General features: G+C 50.0%; 8 protein-coding genes across 8 annotated transcripts; 3 read left to right on the top strand and 5 right to left on the bottom strand.

The window, feature by feature from the left end:
* Positions 1 to 1,554: 1,554 nt before the first annotated feature.
* Positions 1,555 to 3,177, bottom strand: EPUS_07417 (ATP-dependent RNA helicase DHH1; the record flags this gene model as incomplete). Its single annotated transcript, XM_007804757.1, has 3 exons — positions 1,555 to 2,958; positions 3,008 to 3,080; positions 3,134 to 3,177. 3 exons carry the CDS (start codon positions 3,175 to 3,177, stop codon positions 1,555 to 1,557), a joined length of 1,521 nt encoding a protein of 506 aa, XP_007802948.1.
* Positions 3,178 to 4,105: 928 nt separating this feature from the next.
* EPUS_07416 (uncharacterized protein) lies at positions 4,106 to 7,633 on the bottom strand (the record flags this gene model as incomplete). Its single annotated transcript, XM_007804756.1, has 3 exons — positions 4,106 to 4,157; positions 4,208 to 7,485; positions 7,544 to 7,633. The coding sequence occupies 3 exons, from the start codon at positions 7,631 to 7,633 to the stop codon at positions 4,106 to 4,108; spliced, it is 3,420 nt and encodes a 1,139-aa protein (XP_007802947.1).
* A 494-nt stretch (positions 7,634 to 8,127) lies between these two features.
* EPUS_07415 (uncharacterized protein) lies at positions 8,128 to 9,729 on the bottom strand (the record flags this gene model as incomplete). The annotated part of the gene is made up of 1 exon (XM_007804755.1): positions 8,128 to 9,729. The coding sequence occupies one exon, from the start codon at positions 9,727 to 9,729 to the stop codon at positions 8,128 to 8,130; it is 1,602 nt and encodes a 533-aa protein (XP_007802946.1).
* A 699-nt stretch (positions 9,730 to 10,428) lies between these two features.
* Positions 10,429 to 11,649, bottom strand: EPUS_07414 (uncharacterized protein; the record flags this gene model as incomplete). The annotated part of the gene is made up of 1 exon (XM_007804754.1): positions 10,429 to 11,649. The coding sequence occupies one exon, from the start codon at positions 11,647 to 11,649 to the stop codon at positions 10,429 to 10,431; it is 1,221 nt and encodes a 406-aa protein (XP_007802945.1).
* Positions 11,650 to 12,491: 842 nt separating this feature from the next.
* On the top strand, positions 12,492 to 13,121 carry EPUS_07413 (uncharacterized protein; the record flags this gene model as incomplete). Its single annotated transcript, XM_007804753.1, has 1 exon — positions 12,492 to 13,121. The coding sequence occupies one exon, from the start codon at positions 12,492 to 12,494 to the stop codon at positions 13,119 to 13,121; it is 630 nt and encodes a 209-aa protein (XP_007802944.1).
* A 506-nt stretch (positions 13,122 to 13,627) lies between these two features.
* Positions 13,628 to 15,230, top strand: EPUS_07412 (Cys-Gly metallodipeptidase dug1; the record flags this gene model as incomplete). The annotated part of the gene is made up of 4 exons (XM_007804752.1): positions 13,628 to 13,659; positions 13,709 to 13,740; positions 13,798 to 13,865; positions 13,926 to 15,230. The coding sequence occupies 4 exons, from the start codon at positions 13,628 to 13,630 to the stop codon at positions 15,228 to 15,230; spliced, it is 1,437 nt and encodes a 478-aa protein (XP_007802943.1).
* Positions 15,231 to 15,445: 215 nt separating this feature from the next.
* Positions 15,446 to 16,228, bottom strand: EPUS_07411 (uncharacterized protein; the record flags this gene model as incomplete). The annotated part of the gene is made up of 2 exons (XM_007804751.1): positions 15,446 to 15,959; positions 16,026 to 16,228. 2 exons carry the CDS (start codon positions 16,226 to 16,228, stop codon positions 15,446 to 15,448), a joined length of 717 nt encoding a protein of 238 aa, XP_007802942.1.
* Positions 16,229 to 18,930: 2,702 nt separating this feature from the next.
* On the top strand, positions 18,931 to 20,539 carry EPUS_07410 (uncharacterized protein; the record flags this gene model as incomplete). The annotated part of the gene is made up of 3 exons (XM_007804750.1): positions 18,931 to 19,151; positions 19,344 to 19,575; positions 19,634 to 20,539. The coding sequence occupies 3 exons, from the start codon at positions 18,931 to 18,933 to the stop codon at positions 20,537 to 20,539; spliced, it is 1,359 nt and encodes a 452-aa protein (XP_007802941.1).
* Between the last annotated feature and the right edge of the window lie 3,571 nt (positions 20,540 to 24,110).

Here is a 24,110-nt window from a genome sequence, read left to right as displayed (position 1 = left end):
TCTGATCTATAGATTACTATATGTAGTACTTTAGTTATATGATCAGACAGAAAGAAAGAGAGAGAGAGAAGAGAGAAATATTTGAAAGAGAAGAGAAGGGGAAGAAATAGAAGAAGATCCGACATGGAAATTTCCTCCTCCTCTTACCTGAATAGGGTGGCGTTGAACGGCCATATTAGAGACTGTTGGCGAGAAGCCGTCATGAGGCAAGATCATGCAGCAATCACCCACGAATCACCCGGGAGCGTTGAGCGGTGGGTTAAACGCAGCAGTGGAGGGGTGAGCGCAGTGTGTCCATCAAATCAAATTAATCAAACAAATCAAATCACACCGGTGCTTTCGTCAAAGCAAATCGGCCTCCGTGGAATTAACAGGTTACTAGTAACCTAGTCAAGCTGAAGTCTTGACAGAAAAGTCTCTTATTTTGAAATGCTCAAGAATATTTTTCGACAGGAGAATAATAGTCTTGGCGGACACTCGATCTGGATGAGAATTCAAGTTTACCCTACTAGTTAGAAATATATTGCTTACGGAGATTTGAGATTTGAGATTTGACTTGATTTGACAAATCAGTTAAACAAAGCAAATCACGGTTTTGATTAAACAATTAAAGCAAATCGAGGCCCTGATTTGCTTTATTTAATTTGATGGATTACCCTAGGTGAGCGTTGAGGTGAGTGCAGAGCAGATTTGACTCCTCTTCAATCACCAAGCAGAAGCTACAGCACTACATCATACCGTTCCTTCATATCATTATATCTCTACTACATATATCTAGAATTGCAGCCACAGGTAAACATTGAGCAGCATCGAGGACGAGATTCAGAGAGGTAAATAGTTGATTGCCAGACCAGTAGCTACATACGTTTCAAAGCACTACATATGTAGTACAGATCTCTGCCTCTCCTCTTTTTTCTGGTTTTTTTCTGTTCCCTCTGCTCGCAGTCGATTGCGAATGTACATAAGCTGGATCAGGCGGCAGCCAGCAGAAGCTCAACCGACAGAGGAATTGTCCAACGTTGACAGTCTTGCTTCGCAGAGTGCAAGACGATAATCATTGACTTGGTACAGACTTGTGACGGGTCTGGATGGGGAGAAGGAATTGAGACGTCGGTTGTGGTTGATAAGATGTTGAGAAAGAGAACAAAATATGCTCGATGGAGCAGTTTTGGCTTCAGTGTCAGAGCGGGGAATACAACGCCAATCAGTACGCCGACTCGCCAGCCTGGGGGACCATCCTTCCCTACCGCCACATACACCAAGCAATGCTGTCGAAATTGGCCCCTGCAAAGAAGGTGAGAAGAAATGTTTGTGCGCCATACATCCCATATGGCTCATAGCAATGTAAAATCAATCCGAGGATTGTTGTACAAATCCAGCGCGTAATCATGGTATCCGTCCCCAGCGACCCGATCGCCACGTGTGGCATTAGAGCATCGAAATAGGCTGAATTTGTGGTCGTAATGTGAAAAAGAGGTGTAGTGGTGGTGCAAAGGAACAGGGCCATAGAAACAATTATCCCAAAACAAAAAACAGAGCAGCAACAGGCGTGCATCATGCTTGTGTCGCAGACGCTTGACCATTGGGCCAAGCACTGTCTGGCGGTGGTGCCCGACGCTGGCCCTGTCCCCGTCCTCGATATCCTCCTCGCTGTTGCTGTCCGTAGCCACCTCGAGATCCGTACTGTTGTCCATTGGCTTGATATCCTTGTGATCGGCGATTGACCTGTCCGTTGGTGCTAGGACTGTCCTGGTCGGATGTATTTGGTTTTGGTGCATTGGATGGTGGACGAGGTATATTTTCCGGAGCATCGTACACGTAGAGAGACTTGTCGATAGAGCGCGGGATGGGTTGAATTTCTGTGCCCAGCTCCTTCTCGATCTTGTATAGGTTGAATCGGTCATCCCAGTTGATCAAATTGATTGCGAGACCAAGATGTCCAAAACGACCTGAACGGCCAATGCGATGGAGATATGTCTCTGCATTCTTGGGGAAATCAAAATTGATGACAACATTAACAGCTTGAATGTCGATTCCTCGAGTAAGAAGATCCGAACAGACAAGATTTCGAGAGACTCCATTACGGAAGTCATGGAAAACCTTGTTGCGGTTGTGCTGAGCCATCTTCGCATGAGAGTAGAAGCAGGAGAAGCCTAGTTCGGTGATTTTTTTGGCCAGAAGTTCGACACGATTGGTGGAGTTGCAGAAGATGATCGACTGATTGATTTGAAGCTTCTGAAAGAGAGTATTGAGACAATGAACCTTTTGCTTCTCCTCCACAAAAGCATAGTATTGAGTAATTCCTCGCAGGGTAAGTTCGTCCATGAGGTTGATCTCGTACGGATTCTGCATGTTCTTGTCTTTGAAGTCTTTGACAATCATGGGAAAAGTGGCGCTGAAGAGCATGACCTGGCGATCCTTCGGGTGGAAGGCGAGAATCTGCTCGATGACAACGGTGAATTCGGGTGATAACAGTTTGTCGGCTTCGTCCATGACAAAAATGGGACATTCTGACAAATCTGCAACGCCTTTGCTGGCCAAGTCGAGCACTCTGCCAGGCGTGCCGACGATGACGTGCACCGTATCCCCCAGGCGGATAATGTCGTCTTTGAGCCCCGTTCCGCCTGTTGTGACCATGACGTTGATGCCCAGGTGCTTCCCCAGGGTTCTGCATACTTGTGAGGTTTGGAGGGCAAGCTCGCGTGTTGGCACTAGAATGAGAGCTTGTGTTTTGGAGTTTTTGGGGTTGATTCGTTCTAGTGTAGGAATGACAAACGCCGCAGTCTTGCCTGTACCATTCTTCGCTCGGGCAAGGATATCTCGGCCAGTGAGCGCGACAGGAATGGTCTCTTCTTGGATGGGTGAGGGTTTCTCAAATCCAGCCTCAAATATGCCCATCATAAGTTCCCGCTTTATGTAAAAGTCTTCGAAGTCGAGCCCCTTCGTGGCTGTAACGTCCTGCAGGGCGTCAGCGAGATGTGCTTCCGACGATAAAGTTAGAGCCTACTTCAGTTTGTACTCTTGAATCTTTGACTGGTGCTTGAAGCTTGCTCTTCCAGTCACCATCTGTGCTATCATCCCTGAATACTCGATCAGCCAAGGCACGGTGAAAATGGTACCTGCCACTTATTACTTGATAGTAGCCTTGCGCAGCTGCTCGGTTAGGTTGTCGCCCATGATGTTCAAAAAGATGTGTATTGAGGGAGCAGAGAGTAGTGGTGGTCTCGTATTGGACTTTCACCAGAGGTAGCTGCGGGCAGTGGGGAAAGCGTCTTCGGTAGTAGTCAATTATCTGGTGGTCTGCGTCAATGGTCAATCAGGCGTGATGGCGGGTCAATATGTGTAGGAGGCGTTAAGGTCGTGTGGTTTGCAGGTGAAGCGGGTCTGAGCAGGCACCTGGACCGGGAAGAGCACGTTAAGGACGTGATCAGGTTGCCAAGCTGGATGAAGTATTGGGAAGCGAAGGGTGCGTTTGTGCTGGTAGCAGCTTGATTTGGTGTGGGAGATAGTGTGGCGTGGAACTCTAAGTTTGTATCGTGGGTTGTATGGTTCGAGGCACTGGGAGAAGGAAGTTGTGGAGGGTGCAAAAACGTTGTTCTGGGTCAGGTTTGAAGTTGTGCCTTGCCAGTGGTGGTGCGCTCCAATCAGCTGGATCTATTTAGTGCTTCACCTACTAAGGGCGGCTGAAGTATTGTTAGCTCCGCGCTAGTATCTTTACTTGTAAGCCCTGATCTGTACAGAACAGCTATGTGCAAAAGAAGTTAGATGTAATGATTTGACTCATCAGAATGGATGCACACTGCACAAGCTTTACAACGACAAATCATAACACTCTGTTCCTGTGATAAGAACTAGCTGCTCCTAGCACCATACTAATAATACTTGTTGAATTCATGACCTGTGTCCCGTTATGGTGATGCAGATTGTTACATTGTTGTAGGGTATAACGTCTATCTCCACATGTATGTCGACCTTGTGTTTACTGAGCAACATATCAACATGTGATGCCCATCAAGCTGTACTCTGGTATCACGGTCAGAGAAAATCACATGGAGCTGCCTGGCAGAAGTGCACCAACGCCTCGCTAATAAAAACAATGATCCCATCAAACCCTATCAAAGGAGATTGTTGCTTGGCCTCTCTCCGGAGGGGCAAGTCTAGCAATCTGTTAGCTGAATGGACATGAGAGACCGACCGTTAGACTTACTCTTTGGCGTGAATATCGGAATCCAGCTTGATTTCAGATTTTGACCCAGGAGTGATGAGAATAAACTGTCGACCCTTGCTCTGCCGCGCAGCAGAAATTAGCAAGTCAATACTCATCTTCCGATTGACCGAGTCCATGTAGACATCAAATTCGTCCAGGCATCTAATGGGCGACCCCATTGCTTCCCATATCGATAACAACAGGCATATCTGCGAAAAGGACTTTTCGCCACCGGATAGTGTCTTCGCACCACGACCAGATCCGTCTCTCTTAGTGATATCGGGTTCGACCTGAATATCAAGCAATTTGTGCTTGTGGTCGGCGTAGAGCTTGCCACGAAAGCTTCTTTCGCTGAGCAAATAGGTGAATTGCGCCTTTGCGCGAGCAGAGATGAAGCTCCGGAATTTGGCCCAGCGATCTCGGCGTGTGATGAGTGCATTCTTCAGTGCTTGACCCAGCCTCTCAAGGTCCTCCATCTGCTGAAGACCATTTCTGTAGGCTTCTTCGGTCTGAGCAGCCTCCAAGGCTATCTGCTCCCGCGTTGATCTCAACTGATTGTCATATCTCTGCAAGTCTCTCTGCAACTTCTCATACTTCAACTTGAGACTCTGATACGTCTCACCCTCGTCAACGTTGATGCGTGGGGAGACTTTGGTAGCGTTCTCAATGAAGTCGGCTAGCTTGATCTGATGCTGCTCGGATTCTCGCTGTATGCTTGCTCGATCCTGTTTTCCATCGTCAATGCGGACAATAGCCGCATTCTTATCACCAAGTAGTGTCGCCCGTCTTTTTGATAGTCTCTGGGCTTCTGCTTCCTTTTTCTTGCTCTCGGTTTGTAAGACTGCAATTTCCTGGTCTAATCGCGTCAACTCAGCTTTCGCTGCGCTCAACTGCCTTTTCTTCTCGTCGAGAGCGACCACAGCATCCTGAAATGATCCCTCATCCAGCGCCTTTGCTTCCTCAGCCTCGGTCAGGGCTTGTTTGAGCACATCCAGCTTTCCACCTTCGACACTGTCTTGATTGATGGCGTCCTGGAGCCTCTCCACTTCGTCATCCGCTTGCTGATAGCTCACTTTCAGTTCTGCCTCTCTCCTCTTATGTCTTGTCACCGCCTGCTTGGCTTTTTCCAGCACATCTCGCGCAGACCGTAGCGCGTTCTCGAGTTGGTTCAGCTGCTGTCTGGATTGTTGAAGCGCCTCTTCACGAAGCCGAACTTGAGCTTCGATGTCAGTTCGCATGCGGGGCGCACCATTCCACTCAGCAATAGGATCTTGACTAGCCTCACCACTCCGCGTGTACGTCAAGTGTAGACCTCTCCGCTTTGTGTTGGGATCGAAAGTGTAGCATCTTTTGACGTTACGGGGGCGGTCCCTCCCGTACAGTACTTCCGATGCTTCTTCCATGTCAGCAATCAAGATGGTTTGCTCGATACCATGCTGTATGACGAGCTGTTTTCGGACGAGATCGTGGTCGATTCCAAGAATACGGAGGACAGTCATGAACTGCTGGTCAGGCTCATTGGGTGTGGTGTCGAGGGCGTAGTTGTTGCCAATGATGATAGGACAGGTGCACTTGACTTGATTCATAACTCGATTCAGAATATTCATGTCATTCTTGCTGGTGACGATGAAGCTGCTCAGTGTTTGTCCAAAGGATTTCTCGATAATGGACGACCATTCAGGTTTGAGAAGTCGAACGTATTTACCTACGGGGCCAACCGGCGGTTGAGCAAATGACCGTTCGTTCTGAATTGCTCGTATCAAGGCTGGCATTTTTACATGAAACGCGCCGTCCTGTTGATTGCGATCTCGCGACAGATTTTCGATGTCCCTCTGGCGTCTTTCTATATCGTCCCTTTTGGCTCGAAGTGGTTGGTCTCGTTCTCTACATTCTTGCTGTGCCTCAGGAATCCTTGCTTCTAGGCCATCTCGAAGGGCTTGATGCTCTTCATAAGCTCGGTGCGCTGCGGCGGCATTTGCTTGAGCCTCCTCAAGCTGGGCAAGCCGAACAGCAGCCCCACCACCATCGAGCTCGGCCAACCTCTCTTTCTCTTCCTCGATCTCCCTCCGTCTCGCCTTGATGACGGCCTCGTTGTTTTTGAGAGACTCTCGTAGCTGTCTCTGATCAGCCTGAGCATCTCTGACCCCTTTCATGATCTCATCCTGCGCAGCTTTGGCTTCTTTCTTTTCATCCTCAATTTTGCGTACTTCTTCTTCTGCACGATGATAAGCTTCAGTCGCCTCGGTGGATTCTTGATCCGCGGCTTGGTAATCCTGGTCGAGCTTAGCGGCTACCTCTTCCGCGCCAGCGATCTTCCTGTTTGCGTCCTGAATGGCGACCTCATAATTCTCTGCCATTCGTTCCAGCTCTTCTACCTGCGACCAAGCAAGCTGTCGACGGAAGTTGCGTTGTCTGTCCCGGATACCTTCGTGTCTGTCAGACATTGCGAGTCGTTGCTTGGCTTTCTCCATCTTTGTTTTGAGGATTTTGACATCGTCTTGCTTCTGACCCAACTTGCTCTCGCTGTTGTCCAGATTCTCTTCAACGATTCTGTAGTCCTGATCGAGTTGCTCCAACTGGACTCCTTTGACGAAGAATCTGTACTTGTCCGCTGGACTTGAGCTTCCAATGAATTGCCGCGCAGAATCCTGTGAGAGGACATTCATAGGATTGTCGATTTGCAAAGCAAAATGGTCGCAAATCTCGTCCAGCTCAGCCTTTCTAACTGAGACTACCTTATTTTGCTGCGATTTCAATTTGAACCCACTTGTTCCCGATCGACTGAAGTATCGCTCGACCATAATCGTATTACCGTATACTTCAGGCAAATAAGCTCCATCACCCTCGTTTCTAATTCTGACCGTAATGCTAGCATTCTCTTTGCCTTCCTTGATAAAGCTCTTGAGGCTTTGGCCACGATTGGTAGATGAAGCTTTGCCGCCGAGACATAAAGTAATGGCGGTGAGGATTGCACTCTTCCCACTTCCATTCTTGCCGCATATGAAGTTGATCAGAGGACCGAGGTCGAACATGTAGTTCTCGTGGCACATGAAATTGATAACGTGCACACTCTCCAGGATCCCACAGTCCATCGGTGCATTCTGCGCATCCTCGCGGTATTTATCTCGTACCGCCTGCGTGGCATTTTGCTCGTAGCCAGCCTCTTCGTCCGAGTCCGGCGTGCCATCGTAATAACGCGACCGGTCTCGCTCTTCTTCGCTGCTGTAAACGTCTTCACGCACATGCGGTCTCCCGTCGTCGGTTCGTCTACGTTTCTTCTGCAAAGTCAGCGCATTGTCAGGCGCGAAAACAATGTCATAAAGGACGGGCGATTACCGAAGAGGCTTGGCCTGTTCTCGAAGCTACAGACTCATCGTCGCTGGAATCATCAGGCAGTGTAGCCGAAGGTCGCTTGATGGGTGCCATTGCATGGATATCTTTAGCATCAGAACGGTGCGTCAAGCTCTATTTCGTGGAAGCTGTAACCTCGGGTGCATAAGAGGCGCGTCGTCGCGCTTGTGCGCCTTGAATCACGCTAAACTGTGATCCCGTTGCATTATAATATTTCCTAACTCGGACAAGGCGGCTAGTGTCACGAGCCACATTCAATCTAGGAACAGGAACAGTACGGAGTATCAGCCAACCATGCGCAGCACGAATGTGCAATCACAGCGTGGAAGATGGACCTGTTTTAGATTCCGTTATATGTAAGCGCTAACTAGATTGGCCCTCCTTAACTCCAAACCTTTTTACTACGTACTATACCACTGAATAGGTGTTCAGGATGCACCGCACGCAAACGCCTGCAATGCCCAGCTGGATCGAAGAACCTTGCACCACTTTATCCGATGCTCAGGCATAAGCCGTGTCAAGCTATTGTCCTTGCGCCTCAAACTATTATACTTCCAAATTACCAGATACTAGCCAGGAAACCCGAACGGAAAGCCGCCGCCGCCCGGTCCTTGTTGGAACTTGAATTGCCGCTGCCCACTACCACTAAATGCACCACCCTGTTGGAAGAAAAATTGTTGGCCACCACCAAACGGACTTCCCTGGAATGGATGTCCCCCTTGTTGAGCCATCGGGTCGTTCGGGTCTTCCCCTTGATCGAATTTAGCCTTCAGCTCGGGGTCACTGAGCACTTCATACGCTTCGTTAATCTGCGCCATCTTCTTCTCCGCCTGTTCCTTTGTCAAGCCGCGCCCAGCCGCTTTGTCTGGATGATGTTGTTTGACGAGATTACGATAGGCGCGTTTGATGGTCCTATCATCTGCTTCACGGTCGACGCCTAAGACTTTGTAGTAATCCTTTTGCTTTGAGCGCTTCAGCAAAGCTTGAGCTTCCTGCAGCTTTTGTTGGACAACCTGTGAGTCAGGGTAGTGCTCCTTGGCAGTGTTTAGAGCTGCCATGGCTGCGTCAAAGTCTTCCGCTCCCAGTTGTTTTTGGGCTTGGTAAAGGAGGCCGTGAAGGGAAGTAGGATTGAGCGTCAATGCTTCGGCGCAGAATGGTGCAGCTCTTCTTGGTGAGTTCATTTCGCGAAAACATTCGCACGCACGCTCAACGTATGTAGCGTAAAGTCCATTGGGTGCTTTGGGATGGATGAAGGACGAATGCGTGAATTGTGCTACATCCTCTTTGATACCAGCAAGAGCCCCGGCTTCCTCGCCTGTACCCGCGAGAAGCTTAGAAGCACTGTTGAACTGCCGTGAATCCATGAGGCTTCTTACTTTCCCCAAAGTCTTGGAAAGCTGCTTTTCCCTTCTCCGCAGCTTTTTGCAAGGCTCGTAATCAGAATCAGACCGAAGGCACTCGCTAACCTTTTCGATACCTTTGCTCATGTCGCCGAGACTGTAAAAGAGCATACTCGATATGCGAGGATAGGGCTCAAGTGACCCTGGGCTGAGCTGGAGTACATGATTGAGGTCGTTTACACCTTCTTGAACCTCGCCTTTTTCAAATCGACACCTGGCACGTAGCTGGCGTAAAGACAGAGCTGTGCTGGCCGTCATGATTGCCACACTTGCCTGAGTGACGCAAGCTTCCCAGTCGTGCCTGTTTTCCGCCTCAGCAGCCAGTAAGGCCGCACCTTGCGCCTCTTCCAGGTCAGACGTCTCTTGACTTGCGCCTTTCCCAGCCTTTAAATAGTCATCCTTTGCTGCCGCCCAATCACCATTTTTAGCCTTGATTCTGGCCCGTTGTAGCAATGCGCCCTCGAAACCGGGCTTGATCTCTAAGACCTTGTCGAAGTCCGCGCTTGCTTGCGCATTCCGACCGATAGAGAGGTACGTTACGCCCCGCTGAAAGACAGCCAAATAATTCGAGGGGTCCTTTGTAATGGCAATATCAAAATATGTCAGAGCGTCGCTGTGGGACCCTTTGGCCAAGAACGACTTCGCTGTAGCAATGATAGACGATACCGGGGCATCAGGTGAGATCAGGGCATCATCTGCGGCACAAAAGGTGCCGAAAGGAAGGGCGAGAAGGGTCGCCAGAAGCGCAAGGGAGTGAAGTCGGATGATCATTCTGACGGAGCATGCAGCGGAAGCATCAAGGCTGAGGAGTCGGTCACCGCGTTTCTGGGTGAAAGAAGTCTAAAGACTACTCCGTACATCAAGAGGAGTCTATTACGCAGTATCGAGTCGGATGATCGATGTGTCTCTCCTCGACTTTCTGGAATTTGCCAGGCTGTCCCTTGCCAAGCTTCTCCTTTGCTGCATCGGCAATTGCCGAATATCTTACCCTTGGACCATGAGTTGAGAGGATTGTCGGATTGCTTGTTCCTCACTCAGCTTCAATGCAGCCACCATGAAACGTATTCGTTCCATGAGTTCGGAGGAGGGAGAAGTCTACGCACGCTGTAGCGCACATCCTATTTACAGTGTACTCCTCAACCATTAGCCTGGCTGATGAAGGTTTATATACCACACTTGAAAAGGGACCACATATGGTGATGGTCAGGAAAGTCAGTTTATAGCCACAATTAGAAGGCATGACGCCTTCCCTATCTGAGCGATGACCGCGGGGACCAGACAGCTCCGAGACGACTACAACGCCTAGGCGGATGTACCAAAGCATATTCAAAAGCATTCAGACTGATACATGCTGAACGGAGCGCAAATTGGTCAGAGCGTGTCCCAAACTATAGCCCTGGAGCAGGACATTCTGTACAAACGCCAAAACGTATATGAATCTCCTAATGCACCAACTCCAGGTATCGAGTATCACTTGAACGGTCGATCCGCAAACGTTCCATCGTCGTTCCCCACTGCACTCAATGGCTGACTTCTTATTCCACTTAAATCGCCGCTGCCTGTCTTCCTTAGCGCCTGCCTCATCGTCTCAATATTCAATTCTCCCGCTCCACTCAACAGTGGACTTTGCGCTGATGATGGCATGGAACTTCCTGAGCCTCGATGTCCCTTTGCAGGTGAAGTATCCAATCCTTTGAAGGACGGTGACACGCTGCTAGGCGGGGATGTGCCATGTCCCGGCGAAGAAAGAGGTGAGTGGACAGGCGAAGGAGATCTGGGTGGAGCCGCTAGCGTTGGAACAATGCCAGAGGGGTTGCCGAGATGGACAGAATTTCGGCCCGTGTGGTGATCAACGGCGCCCGGCTCTGCATGTTCAGCATGCTCAGCATGGACAACATCTGCAAAGGAGATGAAGCTGAGACGGCGAACATCGGCGTTATCCAGTGTGCCATAGTTCGAGGCCGTGTCATCGCCGGCGGTTTCAGGCCGGTGAAGGCCATGATCTTCACCAAAGGATGTTAATGAAGCCTCGAGAGACGGTCCGACAGGGATAACGGCAGGCAGATGCATTGCATGGGTCACAATCTCCACTGAGTCCGGATCGAGACGCTCATTTGTGATAGCAGCCGACGATGCGTCCAATGCAGGAGGAATGTGATTCTCGGTGATGATATGAGACGGAATCTGCGGAGACGCCTGAGGTGGCACGACGTCTTCCTGGACGTTTCTCTCAAAGATCTGGGAGGAGGCAGGTGAATGTAGTCTTGGAGATGACGAGTAGACAGCATGTGCAGGGGATCCAGGCGAGCCGTAGGGCTGACCACGCTGTGACGATACCGAACCGCGACTTGGTTCGGGCGAGCGCAATGGTGAAGCAGACCTCAAAACGCCAACCGGGGCTATGTGGGGGGTGGCAGTAGACTTTGACAGACTGGAAGTCTTTCCTTTCTCCTTGGCCTTGTCCTCGTCTGTTTTCTTGCCCAATTTCCAGAAAGGTCGTTTGGATGGCTTTCCGCTGTCAGCCGTAGGATCGGTCGCTGACTCTGGAAGTTGTGTGGTTTCTGGCTCGTAGGATGACGACTGGGAAGATTCCGTTCCTTGAGGAAATGATCCTGGTAGTAGCGGAGCCATTGAACCTCGAGACTCGGTATCATTCGGCTGCGTAGCCGCTTTAGTTGAACCCATTGACATTTTCACTTCCAGCTGTGGTTGTGTTGTTCAGCGGACTCAAAGCAGAGAGTGAATTATCTGTGCGGCAGCATTGGCAGTCGAAAGGATGGCTTTCGTACTTGTGATTGGGATGACCAACGATCGAGTTCTTGCGTTGGACAAGGAGTCCTAGACCCTGCAGAGCCAAGGTGGACCACTGGTGACTTGGTCCAAAGTAGGCAGGAAAATACTCTGAAGAAGTAGTCGCAGAACACAGAATACGTGGTGGAGGTGGGATTGACAAAGATCACTACCGAGGTATGAGAGAAGCTGTAAAGGCGATACAGAATGAGAAGACTAGATATGCAAGAGCAGACCGAGTCGAGCAATGGAAAAGTTCTCAAGATGAAGGGGTGGTCTATGTGACGGTGACATGCATTGCAGAGGAAAACATAGCGGTACCTGCACGTTCGTTTTCCCTGCTTCTGCTGGTGCCAGTACAGTACTCAACGCAAAAGTCGTTTGGAGAGTGGGCGCCCCTCGCGCCAGCTACTTCCGGCCAACGCAGCTGACCATACACGCCAAGATTGACCTAAATGATCCTCCCGAAACTCTGGAAGCTAACTAGTACTTAGAGATACATGGAGGACTCCGTCCCTGGACTCTCAATTGCTGTGCCATACTTGAATAACCAGCTCATGCGGTCTCTCTGCAAACCATCTCCCTGAGAATCCGGCCGAGGTTTTTGTTTTCTTGAATCTCTATCAGCTCTCTTTGCACTCGTCGATATCATTGAGCACTGGGATCCCAGCCAGCGCTGAGTTGTCTACCATAGTACAAGCTGCGTCCTCTCAGCCGTCGATGACCAGGAGCGATAGCCGGGGATGAAGACTTTTTCGGCGCCCTGTGTTGTGCGCTCGGTCATCTGGCCGCAGAGCCATAGCTGCAACAACCTGCTGGCGCTTATAAGCCGTCGACACCAATCATCCTACCGAAGAACACGATCTCGATTGAACATCAAACCTGACCCATCTTTCCTCCCTTCCAAAACCGAGCCACACGACCACATCATCTACAACCCTCCTCCAAGCCCTCCAAACGTGTACCACACTCCTACCATATTTCTACCAAAGACTGATAAAAGACGACAACTCTACGAAGAAGCAGCCGGCAAAAATTCTCGACTAGCGGCGACTTCTTCCACCCCTCCACCGGAACTGCCTCCGCCAGTTCGTCCAACTTATCAGAAGCGTTATCATTTGACACAGGAGGACATGGAGGAGATGCGACGCTTGCGAAGAAAAGACCCAACTGAATGGAGTGCTAATAAGCTGGCTAAGAAGTTTGACACGTCCAGCATTTTTGTCGCCTTTGTGACAGAGGGCATTGCCAAGGAGAAGAGAGAGCAGCAGAAGCAGGTCACAGAGATAGTGAAGTCGAGATGGGGAGTGAAGCGGAGGACTGCCCGAGAGGACCGGGCGCTGAGGAAAGAGAGATGGGGCAGAGATGCATGAAGACAAATAGGACATAGACACATCCGCGCTTCAATATCTACACAAAAGGCTCTATTTTGGCAACGAAGAAATGCGGGAAGTAGGGGTAGAGCAGGTTCGAATATAGAGAAGTCAGCCAATAGCGGCTATTTGGCTGTGGAGCTGCTAGAGGGAGACGTATTACGAGACACGCCACACAGGTCTCAAAGGAGCTGCTGGCTGTGAACATCTGGTGCTGACAGTGCATGAGCTCTGCCGTAGAAACATTGTACATCCTCGTCCGCTGATTCAGGGCATTTCGAATGACTTGGAGAATTTCATAATCAATTATTCAGACCTCGGAATTTCTCCTTCCACACCACCTCCTCTAGCCAATGCGCCCTACAACCCCGCTACGACCCCTTTGTAAGTTTTTGGGATCTCATCCAAGAAGCAACCTGAAGCTAGCACCCTCGTTGAGGTTTACACCAACTTCCCCACCACCCGTACGTCGTCGCTCTTACTACGGCCATATTTCAGACCCGGACATGGCACCTAATCTTGAGCCTTTCTTCAAGCAGTAAGCTTCACAGGAATTCGTGGAATCTTTAATACTAATAGTCAAGCAGGGTAGACACCCTCTCCGAAAGCTTCATCGAACGTGGGTTTCATGCCTGAGAGGTCCATAACCAATCCAGCTAACGTCAAACTACTCAAGGGCTACGGAAAGCTGTTGCCATACCCTCGATATCCGCCGAAGATGACCGACGCAAGGATGTTGTACGGGTGTGTTACTACTTATACGGCCTGATTGATTACAGGCTCAGTTGACTGACCGGCATTAAGATGGGACAATTCCTGGCGTCAGAGCTTGAAAGTTTAGGAGCTGAAGTCCAGCAACGACCCCTCGGCAAGCAGCCTGGCAAAGAACACCTCGAACTCCCACCTGTGGTGATTGCTAGATACGGAAGCGACGAGAACAAGCGAACTATCCTGGTGTACGGTCACTACGATGTACAACCTGCGGGGATCGAGGACGGCTGGGCTACCGATCCTTTCAAGCTGACCGTGGACGAGAAAGGACGAATGTATGGTCGGGGCAGCACAGACGACAAGGGACCAGTGTTAGGCTGGCTCAACGCAATTGAAGCGCACCAGAAGGCGGGCGTAGACTTTCCCGTCAACCTCCTCTGCTGTTTCGAAGGAATGGAAGAGTACGGATCGGAAGGACTCGACGACTTCATCAACCACGAGGCGAAAAGATTCTTCAAAGACGCTGACGCAGTCTGCATATCAGACAACTACTGGCTCGGAACAGAGAAGCCGTGCCTAACCTACGGCCTCCGAGGCTGCAACTACTACTCCGTCGCCGTGTCCGGCCCAGGTCAAGACCTGCACAGCGGCGTCTTTGGCGGCACGGCGCAAGAACCCATGACCGACCTGGTCCGCCTACTCTCCACTCTCGTCAACACCGACGGCCAGATCCTCATCCCAGGGATCAACGACCTTGTCGCCCCGGTCACAGAAGAAGAAAAGAAACTCTACGCCCCCATCTCCTTCACCATGGCCAACCTCCACGAGTCGCTCGGCAGCGAAACCACGATCTACCCGGACAAAGAACGCACCCTGATGGCGCGCTGGCGGTACCCGTCCCTCTCCATCCACGGCATCGAGGGGGCCTTCTCCGCCCCCGGCGCCAAAACCGTCATCCCCGCCAAAGTGACGGGCAAGTTCTCCATCCGCACCGTGCCCGACATGGACAGCGCCACCGTCACCGACCTGGTCCACCGACACCTGACCTCCGAGTTCGCCAAGCTGGCCAGCAAGAACACCCTCGACGTCTCGCTCCAGCACGACGGCAAATGGTGGGTCGCTTCGCCCCGGCACTGGAACTTCAGCGCCGCGGCCAAGGCGGTCAAGGAGGTCTTTGGCGTCGAGCCGGACATGACACGGGAAGGGGGCAGCATTCCTGTCACCATCACGTTTGAGCAGGCCACGGGCAAGAACGTCTTGCTCTTGCCGATGGGCAGTTCGACGGATGCGGCGCATTCGATCAATGAGAAGTTGGACCGCAGGAATTATATTGAGGGCACGAAGCTGTTGGGCGCGTATTTGCACTATGTGGCTGAGGAACCGATGAGTGAGGGCTGATATTGAAGGGGTTACTGCCGGTGGAGGGCTGGAAGCTGGGGACAGCTAAGATTTTACTCATTTGAGGCATGTCCAGGGTTCCTGCCTTCCATATCACAAACAATCATGCCGGTTCTCTCCAGACTAGCCCCTATCGTTCTTTATTCACCCCCAACCAGGAAGCCAAGGAGGCCACCAAAGCAGACCAACCGTCTCCCAAGCAGGATGCAAACAACTCACTCCACCCACCTCCACTCTCCTTCCCCCTCCCATACCCAGCGTCCACCCGGCCATGCCATCCAGCCCCCATGAACCCCGGGCGCCAGACGTCTCCATTCCTCCTCCTCACCGCCCAAAGGCCCAATAGCGACCTCCTCCGTCTCCACACAGATACGTGGGAAGTGAAAAGTCACAGGCTCCTCGATCCGGACCAGGGGAGTCGCTTGCGCATAGTCGGCGGTCACCAGGGCAGGATACCGGTACCGGTCCGGCACGTCGGCAGGGTAGCTGTCAATGTGTGGGGGAGCGTGGGCTGGGTCGTCGTCAACGAGGATGGTGTGCCTCTCGGCCTTGTATCGGATGACTTCGGTGTGGACTAGTTTTGTGCGTTTGGGGTTTGGCAGGGGGGCTTCGGTGGGCTTTTGTCTCTTGGTAGGGCTTTCGAAGGCAGTCTCATCTTCATCTGCTTGGGTTTGGGATGAGGATGTGGTGGTTGACGGTATGGTTTGGGATGGACGGGAACGTTTTCGCCTGTTTCGACTTGTCAGTATGCTGTGAAGGCCTTCATATAGCCGCCCAAGGGATGTTGGGCTTTACCTTTGTTTAATATTGGTCACCTCGTTGTCAGTATCGTTCCCTTCTTCCTGCGGCTGATCGATCCAGCGACATGGCACACCCTTTACTCTACAGCTGTCACATTGCGGTTTCCCACCTATGCAAGGACCTTTCTTTGCTCTTATGCAGCGGACACAGCGTGGACCGGGTACCCTCAGTCGCGAGTGAGTGCGGTTGGAATTCATCATCTTCTGAAGGTTGTCTTTTTATTACGAATGAATGCGGATGATCAAGGATGCTGATGTCAGAGTGAAGCGGATCTGTGGAAGTTGTAGGTAGATGTTGAAAAGAGCAGATGCTGGCATCACAAACGGTCACAAACGGTGTGAGGTGGCTACTTGTTATGTTAACCTGGCTGGTGCGAACACATTGCGCCCAAACACAAGCCCAGATGCCATAAGGGGAATTTCTTGGCAGCGGTGGTGGAAGGTCTGCTGCAATTTTCACGTAATACCGCAGTCGAACAATTTCTAAGCTGATGAGAAAGCCGATTACCTAGGACCAGGGCAGTGAAGATCCTGCATAAGAATCCAACACAGCTAGGTCTGGATGGGTTTGTTCTCCCTGTGCATTGTTGTAATCCCTGGCCCTTGTTGAGAATGCCCTCTGACAGTGCAAGCAGACATTTAACTAACCGGTGCCAGAGCAAAGAAGCCCAGAAATCCTGATATGCCATTCAAATCATGCATGCGGAAAGGCGTTGGGTGACTCTTCACTTGAAGAGAAAAAAAATCCCCAAGCTTTTCCAGCACGAGCTTCTTTCAGTAAAGCGACTATGGGCAAAACCACAAGGCAGAAGGAAAAGATAGTCATCCTCATCGTGAAATAAACCCCTCGGGAGCATCACTTCAGGTCTTTCAATGTCAGCACCACAAGCAGCATAGATTGGTTCTGGTCCAAGGAAGAAGTCCAACGAATCGATACCATTATCAGTAGCCAACTGGGAGCATATGGCATGCAGAAAGACCCAAGAACAGCTTATTAACAGAGAAGTTACGATCAACAGAGACCTCTTCCACCCAAGGTAGTGATGTGTCGTCAGAACCCCGGGTCCGGACCTTGAAAGTTACGAACCCCAAAGAGACATCTGTTGATAAGGAGATAGCGCGTTCAATTGAGGTTGGGTATTGTGTCGAAAACAGATTACAGTCGACTGTCAGGCCGACACTCTGATCAAGACGGATCACGATGAATAACGAGAGAGATATACCGATGTGAAGAAAGAAGACGGAAGGAGGCCCATACCTCCTCTTAAGCTCTTCTACTTTTGTTTGCCACGAAGTGATGCAGCAGCACCTCCGCTAAGGACTCAGGAAACCCTGGAAGATAAAACTCAGGGACAGCGTCCGTTGGAAGCCGGACTACTAAGAGCCATGTGAATGACTATAGCAAGCGTTTATGAGCGCAGAGTTTCCAGCCGCACAGAGGACTTAGTTGCCCGAGATCTGATTGCTGCTTCGGATAACGGATATTGAGGACGAGATTCACTGGTGGAGATGCATTGAATTGGATCTAGAAGGAATACATAGCATATAGATGCGCACAAACTCCAGGTCACAGGCGAAGGCCTTCGTCTCAATGTCATTGCAGGTAGTTCCTACATAGAAGGTGACTGCGACAGTAAGGAATAGAATGAGGGTAAAGGGCAAGGAGGGAGAGCGGAAGTGGATTTCTTTAGTAAAGCCGTTGCCCAGACTTTCGCCTTAGGTTTAGGCGGCCTGCCCCTTCGGGGATGGTCGGAAGCCTTGGCGGCTCGCTGCTTTTGACGTCGCTCCCCTCTGTCCCTCTGGCTCTTTCCCATCTACTCCGTCACGCTGGCGCTCCCGTTCATGCTTTACACGGCACAGCCTAACCCTGCCCTTCATGTTAAGGCCCCCATTCTCTACCAGCTCCTTCATAATCTGTCTTGCTTCTGCCTGTGCCGCCCTATTACCCCTTCTAATCCTTAAACCTCCCATCAATATATTCGATTCCACCTGCCACATTATATGTTGGCACAGCCCATCATCTACGCCTTGATAAACCTCTGACGGCAGGTCACCTGCTATTTTACCGTTTTATGCCGCGTATAATTGCGCACGATGGTTTCCCTTAGCGTTTACTTCAGCCTTCTATTAACCTGAGGAGACCTTTGTCGTAGGTTTCAGCGAAACGAACATCCCCTATAACAGCCAGGTTTGTGACAAGCTCTTAATACTGCCTATCTTACAAACACCGCATAAGTGCAAAAAATCTCACCCTGGCCTTAGTGCGGACCTGGCTTATAGTGGATAGATACAGATGGGCTAGGGTCCACTAGAAATTGCTATAGGTGCACCTAGGCACAGTTCTATAGTGAAGAAGAAGGAGGATAATAATAAGATGTCCCTTTTCTTGTGGCAGAGGTACGTACGGTAGTCGAGTCTTGCACCTGATATATCCAAGCAAGAAAATGCCTTACAAGCCGTTGCCAGCAAGTCTGCCTTGCTGCCTATAGTGAATGCGTCTTTACCGAGCGTTCTGCCTTGAATTTACGCTGCTAATTTAGTCTTAGTCTGCCTTATATATAGATCATCGATCATCTATCATCTATCATCTATCATCTATCATCTATCATCTACTGTGCAACGGGAGTGTGGTTCGTGGCAGGCGTGGATAAAAGCAGCGCCCCTTTTTGTCGGGAAGGCGCGACCCTTGCTTGACCTGACGTCAGCCTCACTGCTGCCTCCATGCAGTCTGTGGCCTCCTTCACGTCTGAGGCTTGGCGAGACCAGTGGCTTGCACCCTTTGTAGCCTTGCGTGCACCATGCTGTCTTTCTAACACAGTGACTTGACAACCATCCTTATCACACCACTCTAGTTTCCTTGCGGACACAATTCCAGCCAGTCTTGTAGCAAGCACATCAAGATGCAAATTGTCAGCCTGCCGCGCCTGTCTCAGACCACCCTGAGCGAACTTCAAAATGGAATGAATGCAGGCAACTTTACTGCCGAACACCTAGTTCAGACTTACTTAAAGCGAATTGAAGAAGTCAACGACAGGGTGCACGCTGTTATCGAGGTGAATAGCCATGCAGTGGAGACTGCTCGCTCCCTCGACGAAGAGAGGCAGAACAACTGCAGTCGGGGGTAAGTTCACCAACATCACTGTCTATTATGACAAGTGTCGACAACAATTACCTGGCTGACACCTCCAAAGACCTTGACATGGTATACCAATCCTCATCAAAGACACCATTGCGACCATTGACATGGAGAACACGGCTGGGTCATACGCTTTGTCCGGGGCTACCGTCCGCCGCGACGCTTCTGTGTCCATAGACTTCGCAGAGGAGGAGCCATTATCCTTGGCACAACCAATCTGTCTCAATGGGGCAATGCCCGATCGGCAGACGCCAACAATTCTTACAAGTCACTGTCATCAAATGGTTGGAGTGGGGTGGGAGGTCAGACGTACGGAGTCTACCATGTGAAGCAAGATCCTTCAGGGAGTAGCAGCGGGTCGGCCGTCGCCACCAGCCTCGGACTAGCGCTAGCAGCCTTAGGTAATGAGGTGAGGCAGACCACGTGGCTCAGGGACTGATGTTAGATGCTAACGGGTTACAATCGAGACTGACGGGAGTATCATTTGCCCGGCAGGAAGGAGCGCAGTTGTAGGTATCAAACCAACACCGGGCCTGGTCTCAAGAGATCTAGTTATCCTGCCGAAACGAACCGGCTCTGTGGGTGTGCTGGCACAGACCGTTGAGGATGCAGCTGCCCTCCTCAGTGTTATGGCTGAAGCGTGTCCTAATGATAGAGCTTCCGAGCAGATACCTTTCGACGAGATTCCCGATTATCGCAGTTTCTGCAGAAGGTCGGCTTTGCTACGTGCACGCATTGGTATCCCCAGAAATGCGTTCAGAAACAATGATGGGAACAAGACCGATACTGTCGAGCTAGCTGCTCTTGAGGAAACTATCCCAATCATGACTCACGCAGGTGCGATCATTGTTGACCCAGCCGAATATCCAGATCATGCGACGTTCTTTGAGGAGTCACCGCACCTAAAAGTGATCTACAACAATGCGGACTGGAAAGCTCAATTCGAAGACTATGCGACGAAGCTGGTCAAGAACCCCCAGGATATCCACACAATGGCTGATCTTGTCGAATTCACCAAGGCATGCCCGGCGGAAGAATACCCTTCGCGAAATATCGATGGACTTCTCGCAGTACGCGATGCACTTCCGGAGGACGATCCTTCTGTCGAAGCTGCGTTTAAGCAAGTCCATAAATGGGCGTTGGAAGGATGCATTGAGGGTGCAATCCTGAAATATCAGCTTGACGCATTGATCGTCCCCTCAAACGTCAGCGCGACTGTGGCCGCCGCCGCATGCTGCCCCGTGATCAACGTTCCGTGGGGCTACTACCCAGAAGGTACTCCGTCCGTGTGGAATGGACGGCATAACCTCCTGCTACGACACGAGAATACACCGTATGCAACCTGTTATGACTATGTGAAAGGCGGTTTTTGACTGACAAGGAATTCGCAGGTTCGGCTTGAGCTTCATCGGACTTCCCTGCACCGAGAACAAGCTGATAGGGTATTCTTATGCCTTTGAACAGTTGACACGCGTTCGGGACCGAGGATGTCACGTGGGATCCCTTAGCCTGCTTGGCGGATTAGCTCTTAGATTAGCTCTTGCTGCTGCTCAGCAGCTTCTTCTTCTATCATCCACTCTAGAATCAATCAAGTAACTCGATCCATTGCAGAGGAAAGCAAGTCATCACTCCCAGCACCGAACTCGACGATGTGGTGAGCAGTACCCAGTGCCATGGTCAGGGATGGCATGCCAGTAAAATCTGCGTTGATCTGCGCTTGAATGCATCAGAAGGCACCAGGAAGTTGCAGACGTAGGCCTCGTCGGGACCGATGAAAATATGGTTTCCAGAAGGCTCATTTCCTTCTCAACTCGATGCCGACTATCGTTTCCCTAAACACAGTATGAGACAGATGTGAGGTTTATTGGAAGCCGTGAACCTCGGCGCGATTCTACTGAATCCCAGAATACTGTTAGGAAGCACCTTGGTCGGTTATCTATGCCCTCGAGTCCAAAGAGGGTTCTGCTCAGACATGGCGGAAGACAAAGCACTTGATACCCGAGAGATGCTCTGTTTTGATGACAAGCAGGGGCCTACTCAACACCAAGCCTTCAGATTCAAGAGCGAACAATGTCTATTGACCTCGAACCACATCAGATCAATGAGCTACACCAGGCCTCGCATGGCGAAATAAATTGAGGGACTATGCCTTAGCAGGGGCTTTCTTCTTGAAAGTCTTTTTCCCCAGTCACAATCCCGGTATCTTCTCCAGCACCCTTCTCCTCGGCTTTACGAAGAGTTTCGGCCGGGCTCTGTTTCTTTCCTATTGTGTTTGATCAGAGGAAACTGTTTGGGTAGGCTGTAAAGAGACTAAATAAAGGAATGGCCTATGGGTATAAGGAGAAGCATAGCAGTAGAGACACAGTGATTCACACTACCAACTGGTCTTGGCAACTAGTTAGTTGAATGGCTGTCACTGGCGACTCCACCAACTAGTTGACAACTGGTGGAGTAGCTTTCGTGCGCTGTGATTCGCTGATTTCGCTGTAAGCAAGGTTTTGGCGAAGCCGCCGCACACTTTGATATCCTCTCCGTGGGCAAACAGGGGTGTAGAATGCCGCTATTAGCGCTATCGATCACATAGAGGGGTCCAAATTGTCAACAAACCCCCTATTTGAGCTAATTGAGGTTCTATTCTTTAGCAATTGACTTCAATTGAGTGGTGGTATCGTTGCCAGCATCCTCCTTCCACGCAGAGCTAAATCTGGCATTTAGAGCACTCAAAATGGGTCTTTGAGCCCCCTAAAATGGTGTCGCTGGCGCCATTGACAATTTGCTCTGTGATATCCGTTCCAAATTTACGCTTGTTCAACAGCCTTTTGCGCAGGCAATCTGGCGGATGAAGCTTTCCCCATTCGCACCGACCGTAGGACTTCTTTTGTACGTGTTCGTGGTGGCGTTGAAGCACTACTGTGGGTAGAGAATAAGACTCTTCCTCTTTGTCGATTTTATCGTTCGAATGTAACAACCGAGTGCACAAAGCGCTCATAAAGCGTCGATGCCCATTATGAGCTCTTGAATTATACTCTGAATTAGCTGTAGAACTCCATTTCCATAGCAAATAGGCTTTGACGTAGGCAATGTCGAGGAGAAAGTAGAATAATGGCTACCAAGTACGATAATTCTGCTTTTGATGACACGTAAAGCTAGCGCGCAACGCGTCAGCTTGATCCACGCCTTTCATATGATGGTTGTAATCGTTGATAGCCTTTGGAATGAAGAGATTCTTGAACGGTTGTCCTTGAAAAATAGGGTTAAGGATACGAGCGTTTTCGGAGGAGATTTTAGGACATCTGCGGAGGTGTTGAATTCGATCTTCAGGGCGATGGAGGCTGTGGGCAGTCGAAATAGCTGTGACAGGCTTGTTATCTTGCCAAATGAAGCATAGGGTATTCTTATCAACGATTTCTGATGTTGTAGAATCCCATAATAGCTCATTGTTGTTATCCAAATAGCTTAGAAGGTGTGAAGGCATACCTATAGCCTTTTTTCGAGTAAATAGTGCCCATACAGTAGACGCCTATGGCTAATAGACACTGAGCTACTGGTAGATTAAGAAAGAGATTGTCAAGATAGATACAGAATTGTAGCTCTTTTGGTAGTTGACTCGGAAGGCGTAAAACAAGGGCATGGATAGGCGCTAAAAGAGTACTCGTTTTAATAGCTTCGCCCTTAATATCCATGCTGTTTTGTGGCCAGCGCGTTTGTTGACTTTTCGTGAACGTCTTCATGCCGTCTATTCGAGAATAAAATAGCCAGCTCCAGATATAGCTATGATCGCTAATACACTATATCTTGTAGCCTGTATCAATAGGTTTGCCTTTTATTTTGATAGTATGCTTTGAACGGCCTTCACAGGCCACCATAGCTTTGTTAATAGTGATATCTGAGGAAGGTAAGTAGGCAGCTTGACAAGCATTTCGAATAAGGTCTGAGATATGTTGAATTTGATAGAACCAAGGTGCGTTTGAGGGCGGACGAACGGTATTTTCGTCATGGAGGCTAAAAAAGGGATGGATTTGCTGAAATCGTGTAAAGCCTCTGAATTGACCGAGTTTGTAGACCTTCCATGAGTCATTTCGTACTGTCAATGGATACAAGCCAAAGTATATGTTAACGCCCAGATACACACGTATTTCATTAGGCGTTGTGGGTACCCAATGACGGGTTTCGTGGAGAGAGAGAAAAGGATTTTAAAGATGAAATTTGGCGTAGAAATTGGTTTCTTTAGAGATGACTTCAACCACGATATCGCTGAAAAAGAGTTTAAAAAAGTCTATTTCCGATAGATTAGTATATTAAGAGCAGCCAGGTCGATTCCAAACGTAATTGGCCTGAAATTGAGGCAGTTCTATTGGAATTAACGTGGGTGGTTCATCACTGCATTGCGGCGCAGGTGCGATGACTGCTAAGGCCTGATCAACATCATTTCGATCAACGTTTTTGGGACTAATTTTGCGTCTTTTGGGCTCGCTATTGCTTTTCTGCGATCTTGGAGGTGAGTTTAATCTGTATCTCAAAGGAATCTGCGTAGAATGTTATGGCCGTAGCATGGTAGATGGCTGAAAATTTCGAGCGATAGGAGATCTGCGGCGAGAAGATGCGGCTCAAAACCTTATTTTAAAGAAATACGCTAATAGCGGCATAACCCACGGAGAGGACGGAATGCGTTCGGAGCGGTATATTCAGAGCGGTATATTCGGCAACGGTATATTCGGCGTTTGGGTCTTGGCGGGTAATTTGTCATACAAATTGCTAGCAAATCCACCCACCTTGACCATTCAAGTACTATGAAGATTTTGCACAGAAATTGATACATTCTATTGACGTTGTTGTGACTTCCCTATTAGGAAATAGATATAGAAAATGTGGTGTTGCAGAAATCGCTCTATCTTCTGGCCTCTCTGCCCCTGCCTCTGCCCCTGCCCCTGCTCTGCCCTGCAC

The sequence above is a fragment of the Endocarpon pusillum genome (genome assembly GCF_000464535.1).
Source record: "Endocarpon pusillum Z07020 unplaced genomic scaffold scaffold3580, whole genome shotgun sequence".
NCBI classification, from domain to species: Eukaryota; Fungi; Ascomycota; class Eurotiomycetes; order Verrucariales; family Verrucariaceae; genus Endocarpon; species Endocarpon pusillum.
This window is presented reverse-complemented; position numbering and strand designations above follow the sequence as displayed.